Raw genomic sequence first — 26201 nt, forward strand, 5'->3', positions numbered from 1 at the left:
AAACTAGGCCCCGGGTGTATGACCATGAAAGAGGGTGGCTGAACTACAGTATAGAAGATCACTGATGAAGAAGAAGCAAAATAACTGCGAAGCTGTAATATGGGATAGGTTATTCATATAGCCAGTTAGTTTCCTAGGGCTACTGTAACAAATTAGCATAAACTAGGTGGCTTCAGACAACAGAAGTTTATTCTCTTACACTTCTGGAGGCTAGAAGTCTGAAATCAAGGTGTGAACAGAGCTGTGCTCCCTCCGAAGCCTCTGTGGGAGGATCCTCCTTGCCCATTCTAGTGTCTGGCAGCCCAGGTGTTCCTTGGTTTGTGACAGCATACCCCCCAATCTCTGCCTCCATCTTTATATGGCCCTTTTCTGTGCGTCTGTCTTCACATGGCGTCTTCCCCTTCTTGTAAGGACACCAGTCCTATTGGATTAAGTCCCACCCTAATGACTTCATCTTAACTTGATTACATCTGTAAAGCCCCTATTTTCAAATCAGGTCATATTAACAGTTGCTGGGGGTCAAGACTTCAGCATATATTTGGGGGGAGCACACAATTCAAGAAATAGCAATGTGAGTGTTCTAATCAGCAAGAGTGGGAACGGAAAAGGGCCAGAGATTTCAGTGAAGATGGGAAGGTCACAGAAATAAACAAATAGCAAAAAGGGAGGCAGCAAAGGGTGATGTCTCCAGGCACAGGATGCTTAAAGGAGAAGGAGTTAACTTGTGGAAGAGCAGTGATCTAGAAACAGTCCCGGGAAGGAGAAGGACGCAGACCCAACCTCCTAAGCCCAAGTTATCTGAAGAATGAGAGAATAAGCATGTGGAATGAAGAGGGCGCCAAGGGAAGATTGTTCACACTGGGTCAGGGACTATTGTTTTGTGTAGGCAGGATAAAGGGCTCATTTCCTACTGGTCCATATGTGAATTCATCAAGTCCAAGGGTTGGAGTCTAATCCTAGGGATGCTCAGATTCTGAAAATCGTGGCTCCATGGTCCAGTTCTTCCCATTCGGCAGCTAAATGGTTTTCTTTCCAGAAGTCTTCTTTCCATTTCTGCATCCACATTCAGCCTCACGCTCTGCTGTTTCTAACGGTTAAGAGACGAGAAGGCAAACAGATATCCAAAGGAATAGCATAGAAGTCGAGAGCAACGCATGTCAAGTTTATTAATGCATTTGTCAGTTGCCGGATCCGAGGACCTAGTTAAAGAGAAGGAAAAAAGTGTCAACCCTGAGATCTCCTCTCGTCTATATTGTCCTTCTTACTATTTGAGTTATTAATACTGTGTTGATAACTTATCTGCTTGAGGCAATACCGTCCCCTCTTTTTCTTTAAAGACAGCCTGTACCTTTAGTGGTGGGAATCTTCACAAAGAATTTATTCAGTGTGTAAAGTGGCACCATTGCTCTGCTGCTCATTTGTCATTTACTTGTTCACAGCAGGCAAATGGCCCCAGGTGAATTATGAGTAGGTGTTATTCATACCCGGGCTCCTCTGCAGCGCTTAGTACTTTGCTCTTCAGACCTAATAGCTGCTATTTTGGTCTTGATTAGCAGTATTTTTTCTTCCTCCCCCAACTCTTGAACTTACTAATTAGACCACAAAGACTTGCCTTTTCTTCCTGTGATTGGGGGAACATCTCTCTTCCAGTTGTTACTTTTACATGGAATTAAAATGATGCATTGCGTTCGTGTTAGAATTTGAGTCAAAAACCCAAGGCATGTTACATCCATCATTTTCATTCCTTGTGGGTATTTTAAAACCTGGGGATAAAAACCTAAGCCATGCTGACGACCTCTTATGTGATCTTTTGAAATGATGTGCATATTCATAATTCACAGATGAAAGTATTGTTTACAAAGAACGGAATAGTGATTCAAGAGATCTGGTTTTGCTCTCCCTCCAACGTGCTTTAAAATGTTACACAAAATAACCTCTAGGATCTGATTTGCCAGCCACTGCATGAGGAGAGTTTTGTAAAGGAAACGTTTAAAATTGTTTTAGAAGTTAAGATTTACAGACAGTTAAGTTGACAACTTTATTTCTCTACTTTTCAGTAGTTCATTGAGTAGTTTTTAAATAGTGACCTGAACAAACTACATGAACTGAAACATTTTGCGAGTCATTTGGAAACAATATCTTGTTTGCTCTTAACTTCCTGTTGTGTAGCACATAGTTGATTTTAAATAATTCAAAATGCTATGGAGAATTAATTTGTGTTTCTTCATCCAAGTTATTTCAGGGAGTGATTACAAATTGTTTTTAAAACAGTCATTCCAGGATTAGCTGCTTTCTCTGTCAGTATGTTTTCCAATCATTTTTCTTCCATTCCACTTAAACTCAGCTGAGCTTTATGCAAAGCCTTTAGATGAGAACGACTGGTACAGGAAAGCTGTTTGTAAGCCTCTGTCTGACAGTTCTTTTTGAGCTATTGAGTGGTTGACAGGATTTTAAAACCCTTGACCCTAATGATCCGTTTCTCATTAGAGCGCTTTCATCAAAGACTTTTGCCTTAAGCGCTACTTCAGCACTTCGCTATACATCCCAACATATTTCTACTTCAAAATAGAATAGATTATCATCTCTTTAGGGCGGTTCAGGTACAGTACTGCCTCAGAGCACTGAGGGCGGAATAATTGATTTCCATCCCACCTCCTCCATCCCAAGGGCAGTCACTTGAGACTTGAAATCTGAATCATTACCCTGGTAAGCTGTAGCATCTGGGTTCAAACAATTCTTCTTTTACCTAAAGATGAGGAGAGGTTTTAGAATTTAATGCAAGCTCTGAGACTGAGTGAACGCAAGAAGGCTTACTATTGTCATTCAGCAAAACCTCTTAGTAAACAGCTAAAGGGAATTACTTTTTTTGTGAAAAATACAGCCAAGAAAGATGAGAACTTTTTGATGTTCATGCGGAAGTTTCCAGAACCTCCTCTGATCACTTTTCAGTTTGAAAAATGAGCACTGTGGTTTCGCTCACTCCCTGATTTCCCAGGTAAATTGTGTCATGAATGCTTTATCCTTGAAGATGATGATCCTAGCCAGCACCTGTGAGCTTTGGCACTGAGCTCACCCAGAAAGGCTGAGGTTCTCAAACTGGAATGAGCATATCCTTCAATCCCCAGCCTTGTCTTGCGTAGGGCCAGAAATCTGCTTTTATTTTTTTTCAAACAAACTCCTGTCTGGTTCTTATGCAGGTGGTCCACAGACCTCACTTTCAGAAATTGTGGAAGGTCTGAATTTGCAGTCATCGGCCTTATACATCTGTTTCCTTGTTTGACTAAGTAATGACAAAGTAGCTAGATGTCATCACAAAACGAGGCAAAGCTACCACCGACCTTGGCTTCATTAGTATCATGTTCACCCTTACCTACAGCCTGCCATGAAAAGTTTCAAATTGCCGTAGTAATGAATGAACTTGCTTCTTTGCCAAAATGTACGCGTTTACTAGAAAGCCAGACATGGCGCTCATCTTCATCTTATTCACTAGAACATAAGGACAAATGCCGCTGGAGAGCAACTGACTAATTTGAGACACTTTTAAAAATTAATTAATTAATTTTTGGCTGCGTTGGGTCTTTGTTGCTGCTCACAGGCTTTCTCTAGTTGCAGCGAGCCAGGGCTACTCTTCGTTGCGGCACGCGGGCTTCTCGTTGCAGAGCCTTCTCTTGTTGTGGAGCACGGGCTCTAGGCACACAGGCTTCAGTAGTTCTGGCGCGTGGGCTCAGTAGTTGTGGCTTGTGGGCTCTAGAGCATGGGCTCAGTAGTTGTGGCGCACAGGCTTAGTTGCTCCACAGCATGTGGGATCTTCCCAGACCAGGGACTGAACCTGTGTCCCCTGTATTGGCAGACAGATTCTTAACCACTGCCCCACCAGGGAAGTCCTAATTTGAGACGTTTATCTTCATAAGGTCTGACAAACTTATCTTGGGTCACCATGAGCAAGGACTTTCCTTTCTGAGGTGTGGCATTGCTCTTTCAGCTTCTATCAGTGTGTTCATCCTCTCTCATAGCACCAAGTTGACACAACCATTGTGTGTTGGAGGTAACTCCCGATGAGGTTTTCCCTTTCCCCTTCCCTCCTGAGTAATGTGCCCTGCAACACCTATTCTCTGTCCTCATTGTTGATGGGAAACCTCACTAACCTGGCTTAGTTGTCTAGCGTGGATAAGGAAGGGAACTGAAGTGAAGGTTCTGTCGCGTGAACTTGGATGGTTGGGCAGAGGCAGTATTTGACATGGTATTTCCTGGTCACCTTCACCAGATGCTGAGTGATGGGTTGGGTTCAAATAGGAAGAGACTGAGTCTCCTACTGGTCTCCTTGTGTTTATCAAAGCTGGCTCACGACCTGAGTGAAAGGTATCAGTGACTTCAATGGGAGACGGTTTGGAGAGAATGGAACGCAACACGTCTCCACAGTTGAATGAGCATTTTGATGTTTGTTCATCCTTCGTACTTGGAATGCTTCCTGGTAAGGATGGCACTACTGAAGTAGATATAGCCCACTCCACTGAAGCAGCGCTTATTATTAAGTGAACATTTTTAACTCATGCAGCTACTTCTGACTGGCAGTGCTAAATCCCTCTCTAGTATACATGTTTTAAAATATCTGTGTTGAATATTACATGCCCCCTTGTAAATGGGGGCATGTGATACTAATCCTTGCACATGTAAATATCTAGCAGTAGTAGTTTAGCTCAGACACTATGAGGCAGTTGAAGGGGGTAGGATATAGGAGGACTTCTTCCATATTGGAGAAAAGTATTTATAACTGTTATTGATTTCCACAAAGGCTTTTTAAAACTGAAACTTTTATGAACGTCTATCCATATACTCCTGCCAAAAGAAAAAATTTGAATCCAGAACTTAGTTTATAGTGACATGTTTATTTTTTCCAAAACAAAACTTCCATGGAGGGGACAAAAAGTAAAAACTGCATTTGCACATTGGAATTTGGATTCAATCTGAGAGTGGGAAGGAGGCATTGGGAAAAAAATTCAGACCATTTGGAAGCCAAGCTGTCATCCTTGCCCTTTGGCACCCCGAGCTTTATCCACTTCAGATCCAGAGCCTCATGGAGCTGTTACTGTAATCAAGCAGGACTCAGTACACAGGAGGTTCTTCCCGATAATAATAGTGGTGAGCATTGCACCTAAGGGGACAGAGCTGCCATTGCGTACACGGTGTCTCTGTTCCATCAGCCTTTAGTTGAGCTTGGCATTGTCTCTTCTCTTGTGGGCTCTTCAGAAGGCTTTCCTCAATCTTCCCCTTACTGTATGTGATGAGAGGCCAAGAGACACACATTGTCCCCTCCTGAAGCTGCTGGATACCACTGCTGGAGGACATGGAGAAGCGCCTTGCCATGGAGAAAAGCTTTGCCATGGTTTCTAAATTCTCTGACAAACACGTCATTTCTTAAAAGGGAGTAGAGGGCAAGTGGAATTGCCAAGGAATATATACACTGCTGGTCAGTGTTCCTCCCACCAAAACTAAAGGAAACCAAGCTGGAGACTAAAACACAAACATTAGGTTGAGACTAGACTTTCCTGCCAGTCCGCCCCCTCAGCTTTGATCTCATCTCTTGATATTTCTGTCTATCACACCTCATTCGGACTCCACCATCCTGTACCCTGTGCTGTTCCTCCTGCTGAGGCTGGTACCCCTAATTTATTCATGGCACATGGAACACACATGCTGGTTTCGTCTCCTTACTGACATGCTGCCTTTCCTCTTTCCTGAGCTCTGCTTTTTTTCCCAATATGTAAGCTCTTTGGCATAACAACTTCAGTTTCTCACAGTAGATCCCATTGAAAACTAGCAAATTAGGGTCCCATTCCTTACCACAGAGCGTTTTGTATTACCTGTGCTACTCATTAAGCTAGAGTTTCATTTATGACCGTATGTTTTTTTAGGGCCGTACAAAGAGTCATTGTTTCCGCTACCTCCGTCTATAAACAGTGGGTATTGTTTGCTGCTCCTCCGCACAGCTTGTTTTTTCCAGGTGCAAGTGTTCCACATTTCTACCTTTTGGCACCTTTGTTATTCTACATGCCGACCATGCCAGGCAGGGAGGCAAAACTTGGCTCAATCAAGACCCAAGTCAACCCTCCAGCCTGTGAGTGATGCATTTTCCCAGCAGGCAGTTTTACAAGCCAGCTGCCCAGCGTTTTGACTCTGATTGTTTGGCCGCCCCTTCTTCCTTATTTTAAAGAACACAAGCTTCACAGCACTGATTTTTGCCAGACTCTTGGTGACATTTTTCCTATGTACCAGAAACAACTGATGCTTGCAGAATAGAGGTGTCCAGGGTACCTCAGCATTACTCTTGGTTGGGGCCATAGCAGGCAAGATCATAAGAACAACAATTCTGTGGATTTCAAATTATTGGGTTATTCATTTGAAAGAAATTCTTATATTTTGATGAATTGAACTCGTTTAATGAAAGATCTAGAGTAAGAATCAGTTACTGTCCAGGGACCTGACTTGACTCGTTTGGTCCAGTTACTCTACAGTATCTTTCAAATTGGGGTCAGAGACATCCCGCTTCAGAATCACCTGGGAGATTCTTTTAAAGTACCACCTGGAGAAGGGTGCCAGGAATCTGAAATGTTACAGCCTTGCCCAGGAGATGCTTGGGCCAACTGCATTCACACTTCCAAAACAAGCTTATTTGTGTTACCTCTTGTGAGAAATCTCTGAGCATCATCAAAAGGATAGTTGATGTTGCAAGTGTGGCTCTTACTTGAATTCATAAACATTCTCCCTAGGAGAGGCTAGACTGTAATGGATCCGTGGATCGGTGTGAATTAAACAGCCAATATCTGGGCATTTGAGGGATGAGGCAAAGAAACAGTGATCGTGGGTGTTTTTAGTTCTTTATCACTTTGTGCTGGTATTTCTTGGCAGGACTTTTGTCAAAGGATATTGGTCCTGCAATTTGGATTTCCTGCTTCTAGGTGGCAGTGGCTTCTCGCTCACGTAGGAAGTGTTTCAGCAAGTGTTCTGCTCAAGTAAATATTTAACTGCCTAGTAGAAGCTTATTATTTTATTTTTTTTAAATATCAACAGCTTTCTGTAACTTGGTAATCTTCCTCTCCCTTATGCATAATCAACTTATTCCATCCCTTTCCTTCTGAATACTCCCTCTTTCTTGGAGTAAAACCTCAGGCCAGCATGGCGTCAGATGCTGCAGTTGTTCTGCTCACGACCATGAGTGCTTTTGCTTCGTAAGTCTCCTTGTGCTGTGGTAGTGATTTTCCACAGCTGTCAGTCCTCCCAGGGATGCTCACTGTTCCCTAGAATGAAGAACCGCCAAGAGACTGGGGGATACTGAGAGCATTGCCTTCCTGTGGTTGATTCCTCGGGCATCAGGAGGCACCTTCTTCACTTCATTCCTTTAAAAGATAATAGAATCTTTCTCCTCTCTGCCCAGAAGGAATGTTTTCCAGCTATAAGTTTAAATTCTGTGTGCCTTACTGTTTACGGATAATGGGTTTTGTTAGCAAAGTTCAGGCAAAAATTGGAACTCAAATGTTTCAAATAGTTTCTGTATATATTTTCAGAAAGACCTTTCTGAAAGATCCTTTTCCATAGCAAAATATATTTTTAAAAAACTTAAGCGGGGTTTTATACATTTTAAACTTGTTTCATGATAGCTTTTAACACAGATAGGCAAAGTCTCTTCCCTCGACATGTTTAAAATCTGGACGTAGACACGTTTAAAATCTCCACATGTATGTCCTTGGTGGAAACTTGTCCCATCATGCCCAGAGTTGAATTGCTTTTTGGAAGAGAGAGCTTACGTGGTAAGTTGGTTTCAGATTTCAGAACTGCATGAAGATGGAAATGAGCGTGCTTGCCAGGAATCTCAATTTTAGAAAGCTCTTGAGTCCCGATAGTCCCACCAACTGCAGCCCGTAATCTTTGCAGTAGCCATTCCAGAGTAGAGAACTCTTCCTGAGGTAGTCAAGAACCTAATATGAAGTCCTTAAATTATTAAAGTATGAGAATTGGGAGGAGACTCCCCTGGCGGTCCAGTGGTTAAGACTCCGTGCTTCCACTGCAGGGGGCACGGGTTCGATTCCTGGTTGGGAAACTAAGATCCCCACATGCCGGCTCGGTGTGGCAAAAAAAAAAAAAAAAAAAGAATTGGGAGGAGGTAGCCTAGTAGAATTAGAGGTCCACAACACAATGTTCGTATAAGGATGAGAACCTTCTCTTCAGGAATATTGACACAGTATCAGAAAGTGTTGAGCTTGGAATTCCTGATTTAAATGCTATTCTCAGCATGTGGTTGTGGGAAAGTGTTTCAACCTTTCTGTTTTCAGTTTTCTGAGTCTCAGTTTTCTCATTTATAAACTGTATATCTATAATCTTTTTGCTAAAAGAGTTGATGTAAGAGTTAAATGAGGTAATATTTATAAAGGATTTAGTACAGTACCTGCTACAATTATATAGATAGGTAAATAGATACATTTTAAATGTATATATGAATTCTATTCTTATTTCTCCACTTGCCCATATAAGTTTTACCTAATTCCTTTGTATCTCAGTTGACCCACCTCTAAAATAGTTGTAAAGCCACCAACTATTTTTGTAGAAATACAGAGACTGGGCAACAGCTTCAGGTTTAAATATTCACTATATAACTTTCTTCATTATAATCTATCAGAAACTTAGCAGAGGTGACAAAGGTAGATTTAAAAGGCGCTTAACTGCATAAATACTTAAAACCTGCTTGGGATGAGATGTAGGTGTTAGTTTGGTTAACAATCGGCTCTGCCTTTGGAGTATAAACACAATACAAATAATTATGTATTATCAATAACAGAGAGGCAGTCCACAAATGAGCTCACGTCTGCTGTAGGTGGATGAGATCATGTCTGTGAAGTGCTTAAAGCTCCTGAAATACAAGCTACATGTCCCATCTCTAGCCATCGTGGTGCTCACCCATAGAAAGTTGGTCTTATCCAATGCCACACTGTACCTAGTGGGGCCAGATTGACCTGGAACATTTTCTGGAGGGGAGGATAATTTTCTGTCCCCGAGGGCTTGGGAAGTCTTCTCATCCATAGTCTTTGAGTAGGATTGCATTGAGCCATCATAGGGAGATGGTTTTCAGTCCTGTGGGAGGCACTGTGGTGAAATGGAACAGACAAGGCGTGTAGAAGCCAGACCACTGGGGACAGCGTCCAGCTCTGCCTCTTGCCAGCAGACATGGTGCCCATGGAGGTGAGTTGGGGGGGATGGTGAATTAGGTCAAAAAGCAAAGGGAAGTAGGACAGAGGTTCTGGAAAGCCTATAACTTAAAAATGCTGCTTCAACGAATGGAATTTTAAACAGAAGGGAAGAATCCACACAAGGAAATGGAAGGATAACTCTCCCGTCTTGTTCATTCATTAAACAAAAGTTTGAGTTCTGGCTCTGTGCCAGGAGCTACTTGCCCACGTAAACCCTCTTTAGGCCACGCTCCAGCCTGGGCTGGCCTTTCCCCATCCCCAACATGGCTGAGAGGCCTCTTGGTCCTGTAAGACATATACTCTCCAATTTAGCACTGAATGTAAACTTTTTTATTGTTTCATAAAGTCTCATCTACGGTAGATCTGTCTCTTCAAATAGCTTAAGAATTCCTTAAAGGATAGAAACCATGTCTTTTCTCTTTTGTTCCCCACAGCAGCTAGTACAATACTGCATGCATACTGTTAGGTTCTCTAAATACTGGCTGACTGCCTAATGGACATGGGAAAGGAAAGTAAGGTTACTTGGGCTGACTTTGGTTGCTGGGTCTCCAGGAATTCTCCTTTTGTGGAGAACATGTGTCATTCTCTCAGGTTCCTCCTCTTCTCCCAGGTGAGCCTTCCTCTGCTGACACCTGCAGGGATACCACTACATCATCACAGAGACTTTGCTCTCCCATCATCATTCTGTTGCCCAAATGGAGATCCAGGGACAATCTGCCGAGTGCAATTACTGTCTTCGTGGTACTTTTGACCCTTGGTGTGGCTTGTTCTACCTGAATGCTTTTTTGCACTCTTTTTCCATCCGATAGAAACACTGGTTATCTTCCACTCCTCTCCTACGTCCAATTAGTCACCAGATCTTCTCTCTCTGAACTTCTGAAGATTTTTCAAATTCACTGCTTTATCTCCATTTCAACTACCATTATTTTAATTCATGCCATTGTCCCCTTGTAACCAGTTTATTGCAACAACTTCCTAACTAGTTTCTCTGCGTTGGTCTAGCCCACTTCACACTGGACCTGCAGTGATCTTTCAAAGATGCACATTTGATTTGGTCGCTTCCTTGAATGTAGGCTATTGCACTGAAGACAGAGTCCAAAATTCTTGGCAGGGTGACTCAAGACCCTCAGTCTAGCACCTACTTCTTTCTCAGCCTCACCTCTCACCTCCCTTTGCTTGTTCCCCTCCCCCTCCCCCTCTCTCCACTGCAGCCCTGTTCAACTCTGGGTGCTTCCTCACGCTTCCTTACCCTCCTATGGGCCTTTTGAATCATACTTTGGAAATTTTCCGTTTGCTCCCCCAATACTCCACGAGACCGCACAACCTTGAAGAGCAGGAATTTTGCCTTATCCTTACACAAAATAAGAACTTCAGAAATAGTAGATATATACATAAACATTTAAGTGAGTTATTGATACGTGGATTTCACTGCCCTGTGTGGACAACATTTGACATTTATTGAGTATTTACTATGTGCCAGACCATATCGTAAGTTCTTTAAATATAAAAAATTAGTTTATTCTGAGAAGTGGGTACTATTAGTTCTCTACTTTACAGGTAAGGAAACTGAGGCAAAGAGACTAAGTTATCTGCCTAACGTCATTCAGCTAATAAGCGGTTGAACAGAGATAGGACCTCAGGCAATCCTGTGCTAGAGGGTTCGCTCTTAGCCAATATAACCTGTACTGCTTTTCATTCAAAGCCATTGCCGTACTTACAGGGTATATTATGGAGGCGCGGCCATATGAGAGCCAGATGGGCTAACAGGGAAGAGGGAGGAGACCCCTGACGATGAGAGAAGAAGGGTCCCTTGAATCTTAAGCAGGAGGCTTGGGGAAGGGGCTCAACAGGCAAGGGCATGCTTAGCGCTGCAACCACCGCTACCATCAGTCACATACTCTCGGATAGTCTAGGACACAGAGAGTCAGCTCAAGAAGGCTTGAGTTGAGCACTTGCTGTTCTGTCTACTAAGGATAGCAAAAGTAGAGTCAGACACAGATTTTGCAAGATACCCACAATCTAGGGAAACAGACTGCGTTGCGTGAAGAACTATGTAAGCCACAGCGAGTGTGGTTAACAGCGTGATAGAGGGAGAACATCCCTGTTTCTGTTAACTATTTCTTCTCTTCGTTCCCCTGAAGGATTGCCTTGTACAAACTAGTACCCTGGTGAGTGTACATTGTGGGGTGCTAGGTAGAAAAATGCTAAATGAATCCAATAACAGGAGTGTTAAATTCCCACCTTCTTGGACTTAGTAAGCCCCAGAAAAATACTTTGAGTGCAGCGAGGTATATGTTACATAGACTTACGGATCATGGAGGGTCCATAGGCCTTCCCTTTCACTGTTTTCTACGCGGTGGGGTTAAATGAATACCTAGCTCCTGGCTCATGCAGAGCCGTGGCATCTCAAGGTTTTCTGTAGGACATTTGGAAACATGGTGCTTCTCTAGGCTGAGGACAGGGCTGGGGAGAGTGATGAGGAGCTATTTCAGAACAGATGTCAACAGAGCCCTTCTCTCCGTGCTGAGAATCATCAAACACATGCCCCACGCCTGGCAGGCAGTGACCGACGCACAGGCTCCAGAGCCCAGACACAATGAGCCGGCCTCCTGGGGGAATTCTCATGCTGCAAACAAATTAGCTTTGATGGACCAGTGGCCTTGGCTTATTCTTGGCAAATGTGGAGGTGGGAGCTCAGGCCGGTGTGGAGTGTAATTAAGGATGGCAGCTGGCGGAGCAGGTCAGATGGCTCTGTGCTCTGTACTCCGTGTCACAAGTGGCTAGCTACATTTTGTTTTCCTCCAGATATTTCTGTTGCCCTGTTCCCTCCCCTGCCGCTGCCCACATGTTGTTCTGCCTGCTCTTGGAGTGGTGTGACCTTATCCCCGAGCGTGGAGAGTCCAGGCAGGACCACACTCTAGAGGAAGAAAAACTAAACTGTAAGGAGACTATGTAAACCAGTGGCAGATACAGTGTTCCCCTATGAGATGCTTCCCCCCACTCCCCATGCTCACTCTCCCTCTGTCAATGTACCCATCTGTACCAGGAATTAAATCACGACCACCTTGGGACTTTTAATTTCTGGAGGGAAAAGAAAAATGTAATTGGAGCATGCCTCGTGTCTGGTATCCGTGGTCCTCTATCAGGATGGGGGATGGCATCGCCGGGGGAGAACTCCTATCCCTGTCCAAGCAAACCAGAACAGGAGGAAAGAGAGCTGACAGAATCACATGATCTCATATAAGGACAGGATCTCTAGCACTTGGAGCTGTGAACGTTTCTGTCTTAAAGAGACTGGACTAAATAGGGTTCTTGTAAAAGTGAGCGTGAATGTTGGGGTCGTTCAGCTGATTAGCCAAAACGCACCCTTTAAAGTACCAGCCATACCCGTAGACATTCCTGAATAGAGAAATCTCCAAATCTCATGCTCTAGTGAAGTGAAGGAGGAAGTGGACACACTCAAACCCTAGCTCTTTTTGCTTCCTATTCTGGTGACATGAGATCAAGATAGACGAAGATGTGGTAGGAAAAAAACCTCTGTAAAATCTTCTGAGGTGGCATCGTCTTTTGGGAGACTGAGTCGGACTATATATATTTGTGGCATATGGTCTTTAGGGAAATACTTTATCATATTATTGCCTGGTACTTGTAATGATGCGATATGTACTCTAAAAACACTTCCTGATGTGAAGCCTTTCCCTGCATCACCAGCCGTCTGCTTGTTCAAGTCTCATACAAATGAGTTAATTACCTGCAGCAGGAACAAACGTTGACAACGAAGCAAGAAACGTAAAATAAAGGCTGTTGTCTCCTCGTGTTACATACAGTTTCTCCTTGGTTACATCATGTTCATTAAGAGAACTGGGCAATTTCCTGTAACACCAGAATTCTAGGGAGTCTGGGTTTTTAGGATTTCTGACTGTAGAGATCCTAAGTAGAAAAGTATTTAAGTGGCAAAACGTAAGTCACCCATGGGCCAGTAGCCTTCAGGATAGGCTGAGCCACTCTTGGCTTACGGGGGTCTCAGAACTTTACTAAAGGGAAAGAGTGGGCAGGTCCAACAAGTGGGACGTCAGTTTATTTTTGAGGGCATTGAGGTTGGGGAAGAGGAGGAAGAAGGTACAAATACAAACACTTGGAAATTAAAGGGAAATTAAAGATCACCAATTCCATAATCTTTATTTAAAAAATGAAAATGTTGAAAATCAGAGGGGTTGTATGTGCTTTAATAGCAGGCTTGCTTTTAGCTTTGAAGTTGGAGCTCCATAGAAACAGTGTTACCTGTCTCGGAGTGTTAGACATAGCTGTGGGTGACTTCCGGCCCTCATTCCTTATTCCTGTTACTCTGATGGTGTCAATGTTCAGCCAATATAACAGAGGAAACAAAGGCTTGGTGTGCAAGGTGAATATAAGCTGTGTTCCCAAAGAAAATGATGTATCGTGGAACCGGATTGTAAACTCCTGAAGAGCATTGATTTTGTTTTGCATGTTTTTATATCTTTCTCAATACCAAGCACTGTGTTTTGCAGAAATATAAAACTTAAATCTTTGCTGATTGAAAATAGTCTAGGGCTTCCCTGGTGGCGCAGTGGTTGAGAATCCGCCTGCCAATGCAGGGGACACGGGTTCGAGCCCTGGTCCGGGAAGATCCCACATGCCGCAGAGCAACTGAGCCCGTGCGCCACACCTACTGAGCCCACGTGCCACAACTACTGAAGCCTGTGCACCTAGAGCCCATGCTCCGCAACAAGAGAAGCCACCGCAATGAGAAGCCCACGCACAGCAACAAAGAGTAGCCCCCACTCGCCGCAACTAGAGAAAACCTGCACAGAGTAACAAAGACCCAATGCAGCCAAAATTGAATGAATGAATGAATAAATAAATAAATTTATTAAAGAAAATGGTCTAGTTGTGAAAAAAATCTGTAATGTTTTCATCAGCAGCAGGAACAGAGTTAAGCGTATGGATTTGGAGACAGAGTGTCTAGATTTGAATCCAACTCACCCAAGTGTAAGCCATGACCTTGGGCAGGTGACCTAACTTCTCTGTGCCTTAGTTTCCTCGGCTGTAAACTGAGAGATAAACAGTATGTATCCACAATACATACTGTTTATGTGGATACATAAACAGTATGTATCCACAATCACATGGAGTGATTGTGAAGATTAAATGAGCCAATATAAACAAAGCACTTAAAACAATACCTGGCACAGAAGAGTACTCAATGAGCACTTGACCAGCTATTACTAGTCAATCTGCAGAGAAGGCTGTCTGTTTTTGAGAAATGTTTGAAAATATCATGGTGTTACCTGAGCATATAATAAATTAGAATGATTGTTGTAGGGGTCATCAATTTCTTTGTTCAGAATTAAATTTATGTAGCTCTTAATCCTCTCTTTTTACACTGTGGCATCCAGATTTTCTTAACAAGGAATTGGGTTCCCTATTTTGGTCACTATTGCTGAGTGTTTGGTCACTCTTCTGGTCTTGTCCTCGTACAAATGATTGTGGATGAGATCCCAGTGACTTTCTTCCTTTGGTCCCACCCAGACATCAGTGTCGATCAGCCTTCGCTCCTTCAGCAAGGCTGGATGTGTATTCTTCTCCCATGTGTGCCCCCAGCCATTACTCAAACTGATCCTGACATTTTGGTCGCTGTTCCCTTGAGACTTAGGGCTTTTCTTCTCCTCATCCTTTAGAATCCAGCTTGAAACCCATTTTAACGTGAATAAAAAAAAAAAAAGCTACCTTTTGTATTCATTCATCCATCCATCGATCCAAGTGTTACTTTGATTCATAGGCTCTTTGCCCTTGAGATGTTATTGTGTGGCTGATCCCCAACTGATATGAGTAGGTATCCTCATTCTGGTTTTATTTCCACAGTATGTTCCTCCAGATCTCTGCGTCTGCAATTTTGTCCTGGAACAGTCCCTCTCTGTCAGAGCCCTACAGGAAATGCTTGCCAACACAGGTGAAAATGGTGGCGAAGGGGTGAGTACCTGAATTATGTCCTTGGTGGGGTTTGGGACACTCCATAGCCCAAAAGTATACAACTCAATTCATTCCTCCAGTTTTGAACTAGAAAACCTTAGTTTTCCAGTTTCCTTGAGTCAATCCTCTTATTCCTCTTACTTAGCAGCCCTAACTCTGCTTCCTTTGGGTTAACGAACTTCCACCAGAAAATAGATCATCATTAATGCTGCCTGAACAGGGCATAGGACATTGAGCCCATAATCCACTGGGAAATATGGAGAGGCTGAAAGGGCCTTGGGACGTGGGGGGTGGGTACCTGTTAGGCTGGTTGTTTTTTCTTGGGAAAGTCTCATCAGAGATTTATGACTGTCTCAGTGCAGCACAACCAGGTTACAGCATTTTGGAGAGGATTTCCTGTAGAATGCAGAATCTTTGACATGTACCCAGATTTCCACAGTTTCACTCATGATGAGCAAGTACAAAGCTGTCTTGAGTTTCTGTTGTTGGTAAAATTGTCTCTAAGTCTTTAACTGAGGGATGATGGTCTCCCAAAGGTCTCCCAGGCAAGACTTTGGCTAGAGACTTCAGAGTAATGTTGACCCTTTCACTGATGACCCACATCTATTTATATTCATTTATCATCAAGTATTTTAATTCTATGGCCTGTATATCTGAAGTCCAAACACCCCTCTCCACCCCCGTTAGATACTTTATTCGATGACTGTCCTTTATCTTCTGCGTTACTACCTCAGACTAACTGCTTTGATTCCTTCTGTGCCTACCTCCCCTATGATTTTTTTTCACTCAACTGTCATAATGTTCTTTCCAAAATGCAAATCTAATCACTACACTCTACTATTTTAAAATTCTCTGTCTGCCCATTACCTTAAGAGAAATCCCAAATTCCTTAACTAGGCATAAAGGCCTTCAGGATTTGGTGAGCCCTGCTTACCTTTCCTGCCCCGTCTCTCACCCCCCGACCCCAAGCACTCAGTGATCCAACCACGTTGAATTCCCTTCACTTCCTCAAACACGACAACTCTCTTTACCCCCAATCATATGTGTCAGCTGTTTCCTCCTTGTAAAACAGCTTTCTCCTCTTCTCTGTCTTCCTTTATGTAATCTTTACTTCTCCTTCAAGGAACGAGTCTAGATATTAGGTCGACTGAGAAGCCTTTGTTGACCCCGTAAGTCTAGGATGGGTGCCCTTGCCTGAGCAACAGTCAGTAACTAGTTCTTACCATTGTGTACTATAATTACAAATCTGATTTTTTGCATCTTATACTGCACATAGGTCGGAGTATTTGCAGGACCTAGCACAGTTTATTACTTGAAAGAACTCATACATCATAAAGAAGTGTCTCATTGGTGGTAGAAGAGACAATGACCGTAGACTCAAGAGAACCAATGTTTACATTTGGGTCATCTTGCGGCTCTTAATGTGATCTTACATAAGTCTTCCAATCTCTTGGCGCCATAGCGTTCTCATCTATAAAATTAGGATGTTTAATTAGCTTTCTAGGGTCCTTAACACCAATACTTGGCGATTCTTTACTCTTTTGGCTTAGTATAGTATGCTTTCATCAGCCACCTGAAAATAGCTTTTCCTTAGAGCATTAACGCAGGTGAGTTTTTGTTCTTTTGATGTTCACTGAAATCTGAAATCTGTGTTCACCTCCTCCTGACACTGACCTCAGTACCCCATGCTTTCCTCCTTAGATACATACCCTCAAACGTTTCCAGTTCAGTGGAACAGATTACTTTATTTATTTTTTTGTGTGTGGTATGCGGGCCTCTCACTGTTGTGGCCTCTCCCATTGCGGAGCACAGGCTCCGGACGCACAGGCTCAGCAGCCATGGCTCACGGGCCCAGCCGCTCTGCGGCATGTGGGATCTTCCCGGACCGGGGCACGAACCCGTGTCCCCTGCATCGGCAGGCGGACTCTCAACCACTGCGCCACCAGGGAAGCCCCAGATTACTTTTTAATTGTTCCCTTTTCTTTCCAGTATACTTAACTCATGATTTACAGACACCTTTGGTGAGAGAAACCTGGTTGATGTGGAATATCACCACTTTCAGTGTCAACCAAGATCAGCTAGACCCTACCCATATATGACCCAGGATAGAAATTGGGAAGATAGAGAGAAGCTGTGTTACCTGGGGAATTATCTTGTGTGCATTCTCTTATCTTGTTTGTTCACAAAGTGCATTTCAAAGGACTTCTTTTTCTTGACCGTTTAGTTTGAGTAGTTCAGGGAATCCTATAGATGACAAAGTAATTTGAAAAGTTCTGTTTATAACCCTTGCTCTTCTTTGTTGCCAAGAACTTAAACAATAGTCTTAACTTGATTGGTCTTTTGAAAGAGAATAAATAACAATTCATTTTCCAAATAGAATACGAATGCCAACTTAATAAGATTGAATTCTTAGTTTTGGAACGTATGAATAAGACATACCTGAATTACCAGCCGTGTTATAGCAGAAGTGTATTCCATACAGTTATATATTTCAGAGGCCATCTTTAATTTATAATATTTAAAAACCAATATGTTCAATCTTATTGGCGGAGCCATTCTCTTTGAAAAATCAAGTCCAAAATAAACTATCCATGACATTTTTAATATTAAAAAGTCACTGGATAACAATCAGCATGTTGGGTGAGACTCTGAAATTTCCCAATGTGTCATAGTGCTGTTTTGTGCCATTTTACCAAAGAAAAAGAGCGTTCCAACAGTTATTTCCCACCTTGATACCTTATTGCTATTATTATTAATAACTAGAGATCTTAGAGCTAGAGGAAGGGATTTGAAAAGAGAGCTGGAGTACAGATAGGCGAGGGCACTCTTTTTAAATGATTTAGATCTTATTAGTTATTGGTGGCTCCACTAGTTACCTGAACAGCAGCTTCAGTTGCTGTAACTGAAGTTACAGCAACTGAAGCGTTGCTATAACTGAGAGTCCTTGGAACTCTCTCACAATTCCGTCTGGGCTCTCAATCTTTATAATGAGAAATAATATTTTTATATAACCTCTTGAGGCTGAATGTTTTGCTTTTCTGAAGTGACTGCTGTGCCCACTTGCTATTAGCACTTAATTTGACTTGAGATGATAATATTCAGCAGGGAAGAAAAAGAAAAAATGGAAAACTCAAGAAGGAAGTGAGTTAACACGGCAGAGCATAACGATTCTCCGGGGAGCCCGGGGGTGTTCGACTGGGTTCGCACCTCCTCCGCACGCCAGTCCATTCTGTTTGGAAACAGGCGTTTACTGCTTTTTAACAGATATTACTTTCCCTAAGGATCACGAGTGCCACCAAACGGGTTGCTTTGAAGACGGTCATTTTTCCTCCTAGGCATAAACTGGTCCTTTTGTGTCTGTTCACTGCTGCACAGCAACTGAACTTTTTTCAAAAAATGACGTGGGTTATTTGTTTATTTGTTTGATGAGCGTATAGAAGCCTTTTTGCAAGGATTGACGGTTCTGCAGCAATTCCTTTGGCCGGCAAAGAAAACAGAGGTGTCCAGCTTGGTTTAACGACCGAGTTTATTGTGGAAATGTCCTTAGCTACCGCCTGTAGCCTGTGGGACCCAGCTTTATGTTGAAAAGGAGAATGAATGATGAGGAGGCCCTGGGGGCAGAGAACGTCAGTGCCCCTCAGAGTCCGCGGTCGCTAAACTCATCCTTGGGTCACTTTACCGCTGATTAAATGCTATCTGATGTTATTCTGGGAATATTACCAAGAGATGGATGCTTGGCACTGTGGCCAATTAAATAGCTGGAGTTTGATGTAAAATCCCTGCATACGAATATTAAGGTATTTTCACATTTTGGATTGATAGAACCTACGGTTTGTGAGGTCCCCAACCACCTTCAGCAGGACCTGGGGCTAAAAAGGATGTCACCATCTCCCTCTGAGTCCTCAGTCCTCATCATCCTATGGCAATGACTTTGAATACAGACCTAGCAGCATTTGTAGTGAGAGAAGCTCCGTCTTTGGAGTTAGGCAGATGTGTTTTCAGTCCAGGCTAAACTGGAGTGAGTGACCTCTGGGACACATTGTTTCCCCTTTCTGTACTTGACTTTCCACACCTTCAAAATGCAACCTCCCTCATAGGGTTGGGTGAGAATTAAATAAGTGCTGACAGGTGCCTGTGGGTGTGGAAATGAATATTGGTTCTCTTTTCATCTCGGGTCTACTTCCCCCTGTCACAGATCCTCAGGCATATTCAAATGCCTCAAAGGAAGGAGAGACCCACACTGTATGACCAGGTGCATGTTAAATCGAGGGCCGAATAACTACAGATGGGTTTTGACGTGAATGAACGTAATGCTTTTAAAAATGAAAGGCCTTGATTTACACAATTACTAGCTGCACTCCTGATAACGGCTCTGGTTTTCTCTAAGAGTTGACTTAATCACTGTCAGACTTTTACTACTTAAAAAACAAGGGGCTTGCCTGGTGGCGCAGTGGTTGGGAGTCCGCCTGCCGATGCAGGGGACACGGGTTCGTGCCCCGGTCCGGGAGGATCCCACATGCCACGGAGCGGCTGGGCCCGTGAGCCATGGCCGCTGAGCCTGTGCGTCCGGAGCCTGTGCTCCACAACGGGAGAGGCCACAGCAGTGAGAGGCCCGCGTACTGCAAAAAAAAGAAAAAAAAAAAACAACAAGAAAGAGATAAAATATACGTGTAAGAAGAATTAATATTATGGTTGTAATATTGTTGTTGTTGTTATGGTTGTATAAGATCACTCTTGACTTTAGATTCTAAAATATCTAGAATGCAAATACACACTCAGCCTTTTAAACTTGATTGGGAAATGTGACCTGGAAAGATACTGTTTATGCAAGAACCTGTCTCACGGATAAGCTCACTGAGAGGTGGTCCTTTAATTCCCCTTATTACTTATGAGATGGTGCCGTTAACACTAAGGGGAGCCTCAGGCTCCTTTCACTTGCCCCTGTCTTTAGAATAGGGAATACTACACGCAGCACAGTTGCTAAAGAAATGCGTACGTGTGGTGGCACATTTGTCAGGCTCAGGGCTGACGTGCCCATGCTTTCTGAGAAGCTAGGGGTTGCCTCCTGGCGTTGTGTGACCTTGTAAATGGCCAAGGAGGCATAATCTTACATTTTGCTTACAAAGTGTCATCATGTAAATGTTATTTAAAGTACGTGTCATGAGATACTTACCTTGTAGCCAAGATCAAGACATTCATCCATCTTATAAGGTCACGGAAAATTTAGTCACAGAAAGGTGACAGCATCATTAAAAAAGAACCTGCTCAAGATGCATCTCCCCTGACACGGTTAGGTAATGAACAAATCAAAACAGATGCTGATGAGGGGAATTAGAAGCCCATTGTCTAAAGTGTGAATCCTGGCTGTGCCCAGATTTAGAGATCTTGTGCAAACTCATCCAAAATGAAGAAGGCAAATAGGAGGCTTACCTTTTTATTCCTGGGACCCTGAGTTCCCACCATCATTTCTGTATTATAGAAGAGAAGGGACACCCCCCATCATCCAGATGTAGTCTCTCAGTTTTCTGAGGTTTGTGTCTTCCCTTCCTCCTTGGCAGAAAAGAGCCAGAATGAGAATTTATTTTGGTATGTATGTGGGGAGGAAACAAGACTGATGGAGAAAGTTTGTACACAATTCTAAATAAACCTGGTCCCCACTGACGTTTTTTAAAGGAAAGAAATTATTTAATGAGTCAAATCTAACAGTGGGCATTAATTACACCTTTAAAATAGGACGTAAGATTTCCTTTGGAGAGAAGGTACAAAGTCATTTCTGCATGTGTCGTATGTCAGTCCCAGGACCCGCCCATATATGCCCTAAAGCTAGGGTAGACAGGATGCATCAAAAATCACTTTATTAGGTGTTCAAGTCTGAACTTCCTTTGCACTAGTTGGTAAAAAGCCACTGCGTCAAGCTCTCCAAGCACCTCCTCGTTGCTCCCACTCAGGACCTCCCCTCTCCAGTGCCACCGCCTGTCGGGTTGTTCATCCTGTGGATGTTACCTGTGCCTGCTGCCTAATGGACACGAGCCAGATACCACAGTATTAAATCCTTAACTTGTTTGACTTGATCCTACTTTTTCTTTTGAAAGGGAGAAAAATAACATTCTGATTTGGGATGCTTCCATTTCTTTTTTTAACCTTTGGCTGGTCATCCACACCTGCTACAAAAAAATAGTATTTTTGTATTAACAAAATAACCAAACCTATTTGGTGAAATTGCTCTTACCTGCAAAAGCTTGAGGGGTTTATATACCAAAAACTACTCTTTAGAACCTGCCCCATGTTAGAGCTCATGGCAGCCTGTTTGGTGACAAAGCTGTCAGGTGGTTTAGTCCTAGTACTGCCACCTACTGGAAGTTTAACTGCGGGCAAATCTCTCACTGCCCTGGGCTTTGGTTTCACCATCTCTATAGCACAGACATCAAGATGAAAAAGAACTTCCTCCTGTCTGTGATGGTTGCAATGCACCAAGTTAAAAGGGAAAAGTGTCACCATCTCACGTCCTCTGGTGTGTCCCGTTGACAATAGCCCATCATCAGTTAGCTGTGGAAATTTTAGCCTGTTGGTATTAGCTGTTATTCTGGAGACCCCGGGTCCCATAATTTTAAGTATTTGGATAAATGCATTTAAGTAGATGGATAAATGCATTTATTCTCTTTCTGCCTTGGTGTGGACAAAGGGAATTTTTTTCAAACTCCATCCAAAACATCAACCCTAAACCACTAAGTGATGACAGTATAGTTTTAATTTTTTTTGTTTTGAGACATGAATCTCCTATAAATTGTCTTTTGGAAGAATATGGGATGTATTCTGCAGTTTTGACGGAACTTCTTTCTTCAAAGAGCCAGATATTATTTTCAGAAATTAAACAATAATGAAAGGCCTCCAAACTAAGGTTTTTAATGTATTTTTCCACAGACCAAATTGTCATTAAACTTATGTCTCTTCTCACTTCTTACTGTTCTCGCTCACGTTAGGCTATGATTTTAGAATTTTATGCTGATATAATGGATTGTAATGTTTCTCTGATAAGCTAATACTAATGAAAACGTGTGCAAGTAACTCATATTTCACTGTTGAACCGGTCTTTCGATAACATGATATCTCATTAAAATTTGCTATCTGGAAGACCTTACTTCATGGTAAGAAAACTCCTCTTTGGTAAAAGAAAAACCCTAATTGATTGTTTGCGGTATTTCTAAGAAAAAGAAATTCCAAATTTTCTGATGTGGGTACTGACCATTTTCCTTGGGTGGATTTTCTTGCATAAATGTAATTACAAAAAAAAAATGCTGCAGACAGATTTCGGCTACAGCATGTTGCTTGCTTGCTAGCTTCTTGATGACATCAGCACAGTACTGGAAAAGTAAAATCAAACGTTAACATCTAATGCCACTGCTTACTTCTAGCCAAAATCACAAAATATTCACCAGGTAGGAACTTCATACCCTCTATTCCCATTGGGGTCTTTCTCTATTGTAAATATCAGCAGATTCCTCAAATGACTTGAAAGCGTTCAGCAAGACTGGCACACACTAAAATATCCATTTAGTGTTTTTGCTTTGGATTTTGCTAGCTCAGTGACCTCTCGGAATGGGTATGTTATTCACTCCTTTACTGTACATGTACTTTGCATGGACACCTGACTCCAGCTGTATTTGTAACGAACTGGGCTTTTCACTTGTGAGTGACAGTTTCCGTCCTTTGTGCCTCTGCAATTTAAAAAAACACCACCGCACCACACACTTCAATTTAAAAAAACACCACCGCACCACACACTTCAATCTGGTGGAATTAAAGGTGGCTGCAGTTAGGAATTTGTTGCCAAGAAGCTTGTTAAGCTGCTGCTCTGAAATTACAAGGATGGCTTGCCTGTGGACTCATTGTTTTTCCTTCGAGATATTGAAAATTGTTTTTAAATTCTTTTTCCCTCTGACTATGGTCTAGATGGCCTGTGGCCACAGGGTTCAAGTTGGTGAGATGACAGAAGTGTGCAGCCTTGCCTTACTCCAAGCTTCTCAGTACTTCAGACTCGCCTAGTCTATTATGCAACTCCAGCTCTGCTCCTCCGGAAGGCTGGAATTCATAATAAAAATGGAAGAAACTAGTTGGATATTTTCCCTTTCTCATGCAACATCCCCAAAGTCACCCAGCAGGAAAATCAAATGTTAATTTCAACAGTTAAGAATAACCATTAAAGTTAACTGGCTTTTTACATTTATTCATATCCTGAGTAGAAGCATTTTCAAGTAAAGAACCCACAGAATTAATTTTTAAAGCTCCAGATTGTATCAAACCTCCCCCCCTTTCTGAATATAGTGTTTCAGCTTGAGGGGAATGGCCTTTTCTTTGGTGGAATTTTTTTTCATTCTGAAGTCAGTACCTCCTGCTTAAAATCAGTAGGCCTGTGTGATCTTGGGGTTATTTAGCAAATGTGATAACTATAGCTTGGCTGCTGTGACACAAACCCTGGAATTCTTCTCATTGTTGCTATGGACATTCAAATGCTCTGTGAATATAGTCCTGTCACAGTGACCTCAGTTGTCTTAGAAAGCTTGAGTGTCTTCCCCAAGGCTGGACTAAATGTAGTTTTCAGTGGTTGTATATGTTTGTGTGTGTGTGTGTGTGTGTGTGTGTGTGTGTGTGTGTGTTTGCGTGTGCTCTTTACATTTTAATTGTAAAAAAATTTAAACATCTTCATTAAAGTTTCTTAGAGGAGTGAGGCGGGATTGGAGTACTTAAACTTTCTCCCGTGCGTACTAATTACGGAAATAGTTGTATTCTTATGTGAGATGTTTGGAAGAGAAATTTTGCTGAATTTTTTTTTAATAACTAGTTTGTGGGGGGCGGGGGCAGAGATGAATTTCAGCTGCATTTTTAGAAATTTTTTAAATCCCTAACTGTGGGATATTTGAATTAGGGGAAATCTTTCATGTTAAGAGCCTTGCTTACCTTTTTAAAAATGAAGCACATTTGGAATTCAAGAAATCCTGGGAGAAGAGAAACCCTTTCAAGTTATTTATTAGCCTTTTCCTTTGATCGTGTCATTTACTTTTAATAGCTACCAGAGTTTAAATTATATATTTGTAGGGAAAACTCAGTGAACTAGAAAAAAACTCCAGCTTATTTTCATTTCATGAAAGTTTAATGAAATTCTATTCTGTTTGGAAATTCTGGTAAAGAAAAATTAACTTGGTTCCAGAGAAACCCTTATCTCAACTGGCGCTTTAATCCTCGCTGGAGTTAAAACCCTGTAGCCAGTGTCCCAATCCTATGATTACTAATATCTGGTTTTACGATGGAAGGATCTGGAATGACCAAATGGCATCGAATGGAAAGAAAATAAGAACAAGATGTAGGGAGTTCATGGGGTAAAAGGGCCTCCAGCTCTGTAGAGGAAGAGGAGGAAAGCTAAAGGCAGAACGCTTGTTTTTACCTGACGTCTCCTGTAGCTGAGACTTAGGTTGGTACCGAGTGGGGAGGGGGGATCTGATGGGAGGGAGGGAAGTGCAGGACCAGCAGGGGCTGGGCATTGTGGCTTGGGCCTCGCTGCTCTCTGGGCCTTGTTCTACCCCTCTGCGAGATGGGGCCTCTGAACTACATTAGTGGCTCCCGGACATCATAGGATGCTCTTCCAGGACCGGTGTCTGCCCATGCGGAAGAATCTGCAGATCATCAGGAAAAGTAGGAAAATAAAGACAATGTATAAATTGTTTCATTAAGCAAACTTTATAAATGGAAAGTTCTGCCTTTCTTATTTTCTGTGATTATGTCCTTTTTTAAAAAATATTTATTTTTATACCATCTTTAAAGGTTATACTCCATTTACAGTTATTACAAAATATTGGCTCTGTTCCCCATGTTGTACAATACATCCTTGTAGTCTATCCTACACCCAATAGTTTGTACCTCCCACTTTCCCCACCTTGTATCGCCCCTCCTCCCTCCAGCTGGTAAGCACTAGTTTGTTCTCAATACCTGTGAGTCTGCTTCTTTTTTGTTAGTTCGTTGTGTTTTTTACATTCCACATATAAGTGTTATCATACAGTAGTATTTGCCTTTCTCTATCTGGCTTATTTCATTTAGCGTAATGATTATGTCCTTTTTAGTATTTTATAACTGTAATAAACTTGGTTTGTTTTCTTTTTGAAAATTATAGTGATAGTGGAAGTGACAGCTTTCTTCCTTTGTTTTATAAATGCTTTTATTGGGTAAGAAGTAAGATGGGCAACCGTGGATGATCTGTTTTGGTCCTGTTGTTGAAATTGCACCAGTTCTTGAGCTTGTGAACCCCTAAGGTCTATCCTCATGTACAGCTTGTGGACTCCATGTTCTAAGGAGCGTCAGCCAAACACCACACATGTGCTTCGGCTTATTTACAAAAAATTTTTGACTTTGTAACCCAGAGAGTTGGTGCCCTTGTTGGTGGTAGTTATTCACATCTTCCTTGGTGGATAGCTCCAGGTCTTAGCTCCGTGATGGAAGGAAGAGGCCTCTGAGTTCATAGGCACCGGTTGTGCCTCTTTTGTTTTTGTTATGGAGAGAAGTGGAGTCAGCGCGTTATTAAGAATCACCCGCTTCCATCTCATTAGTGATGTGAGGCTAGAGGCTGGTTCCCTGCCCCATTTCTCTGCTGCTCCTCTGCTTTTATAAGGTGGAGGGCGGTGGGCAGGAGAGCCAGGATGTTGTTCTTAAGCATGAATTTGGAGCTGTGCCTGTGTCAGTGTGGCCAGCACCATGCAGGCTTCTGCTGAAGAACAACCTTTGGGGATTTGCTTGAGGAAGTGTTTCCTCTTCCTGACTCCCCTGAGTCCTGCTCTCTGGTTGGTGCTGGGCCCAGTGATGGAAACTCATGACCACTCCTGAAAACACCTGTTTGCATGTCTTTTGTGAGGTATTAGAAGGGTAAGTTGAATTCATCCCTTTTTTTTTTAGCTATGTGTATATCTTTTAATAGTTGTCCCTTTT

At 42.5% G+C, this 26201-nt stretch overlaps 1 protein-coding gene across 2 annotated transcripts in view; it reads left to right on the top strand.

The window, feature by feature from the left end:
• Positions 1–26201, top strand: part of RYR3 (ryanodine receptor 3) — a 555614-nt gene that overhangs the window by 204505 nt on the left and 324908 nt on the right. For both annotated transcript variants that reach the window (XM_049705467.1, XM_049705468.1), the window contains exon 3: positions 15123–15230. In XM_049705467.1, the coding sequence (XP_049561424.1) occupies positions 15123–15230 (108 nt within the window). The remainder of the gene's footprint in view (positions 1–15122; positions 15231–26201) is intronic.

Source organism: Orcinus orca, chromosome 2 (genome assembly GCF_937001465.1).
Source record: "Orcinus orca chromosome 2, mOrcOrc1.1, whole genome shotgun sequence".
Classification (NCBI taxonomy): Eukaryota; Metazoa; Chordata; class Mammalia; order Artiodactyla; family Delphinidae; genus Orcinus; species Orcinus orca.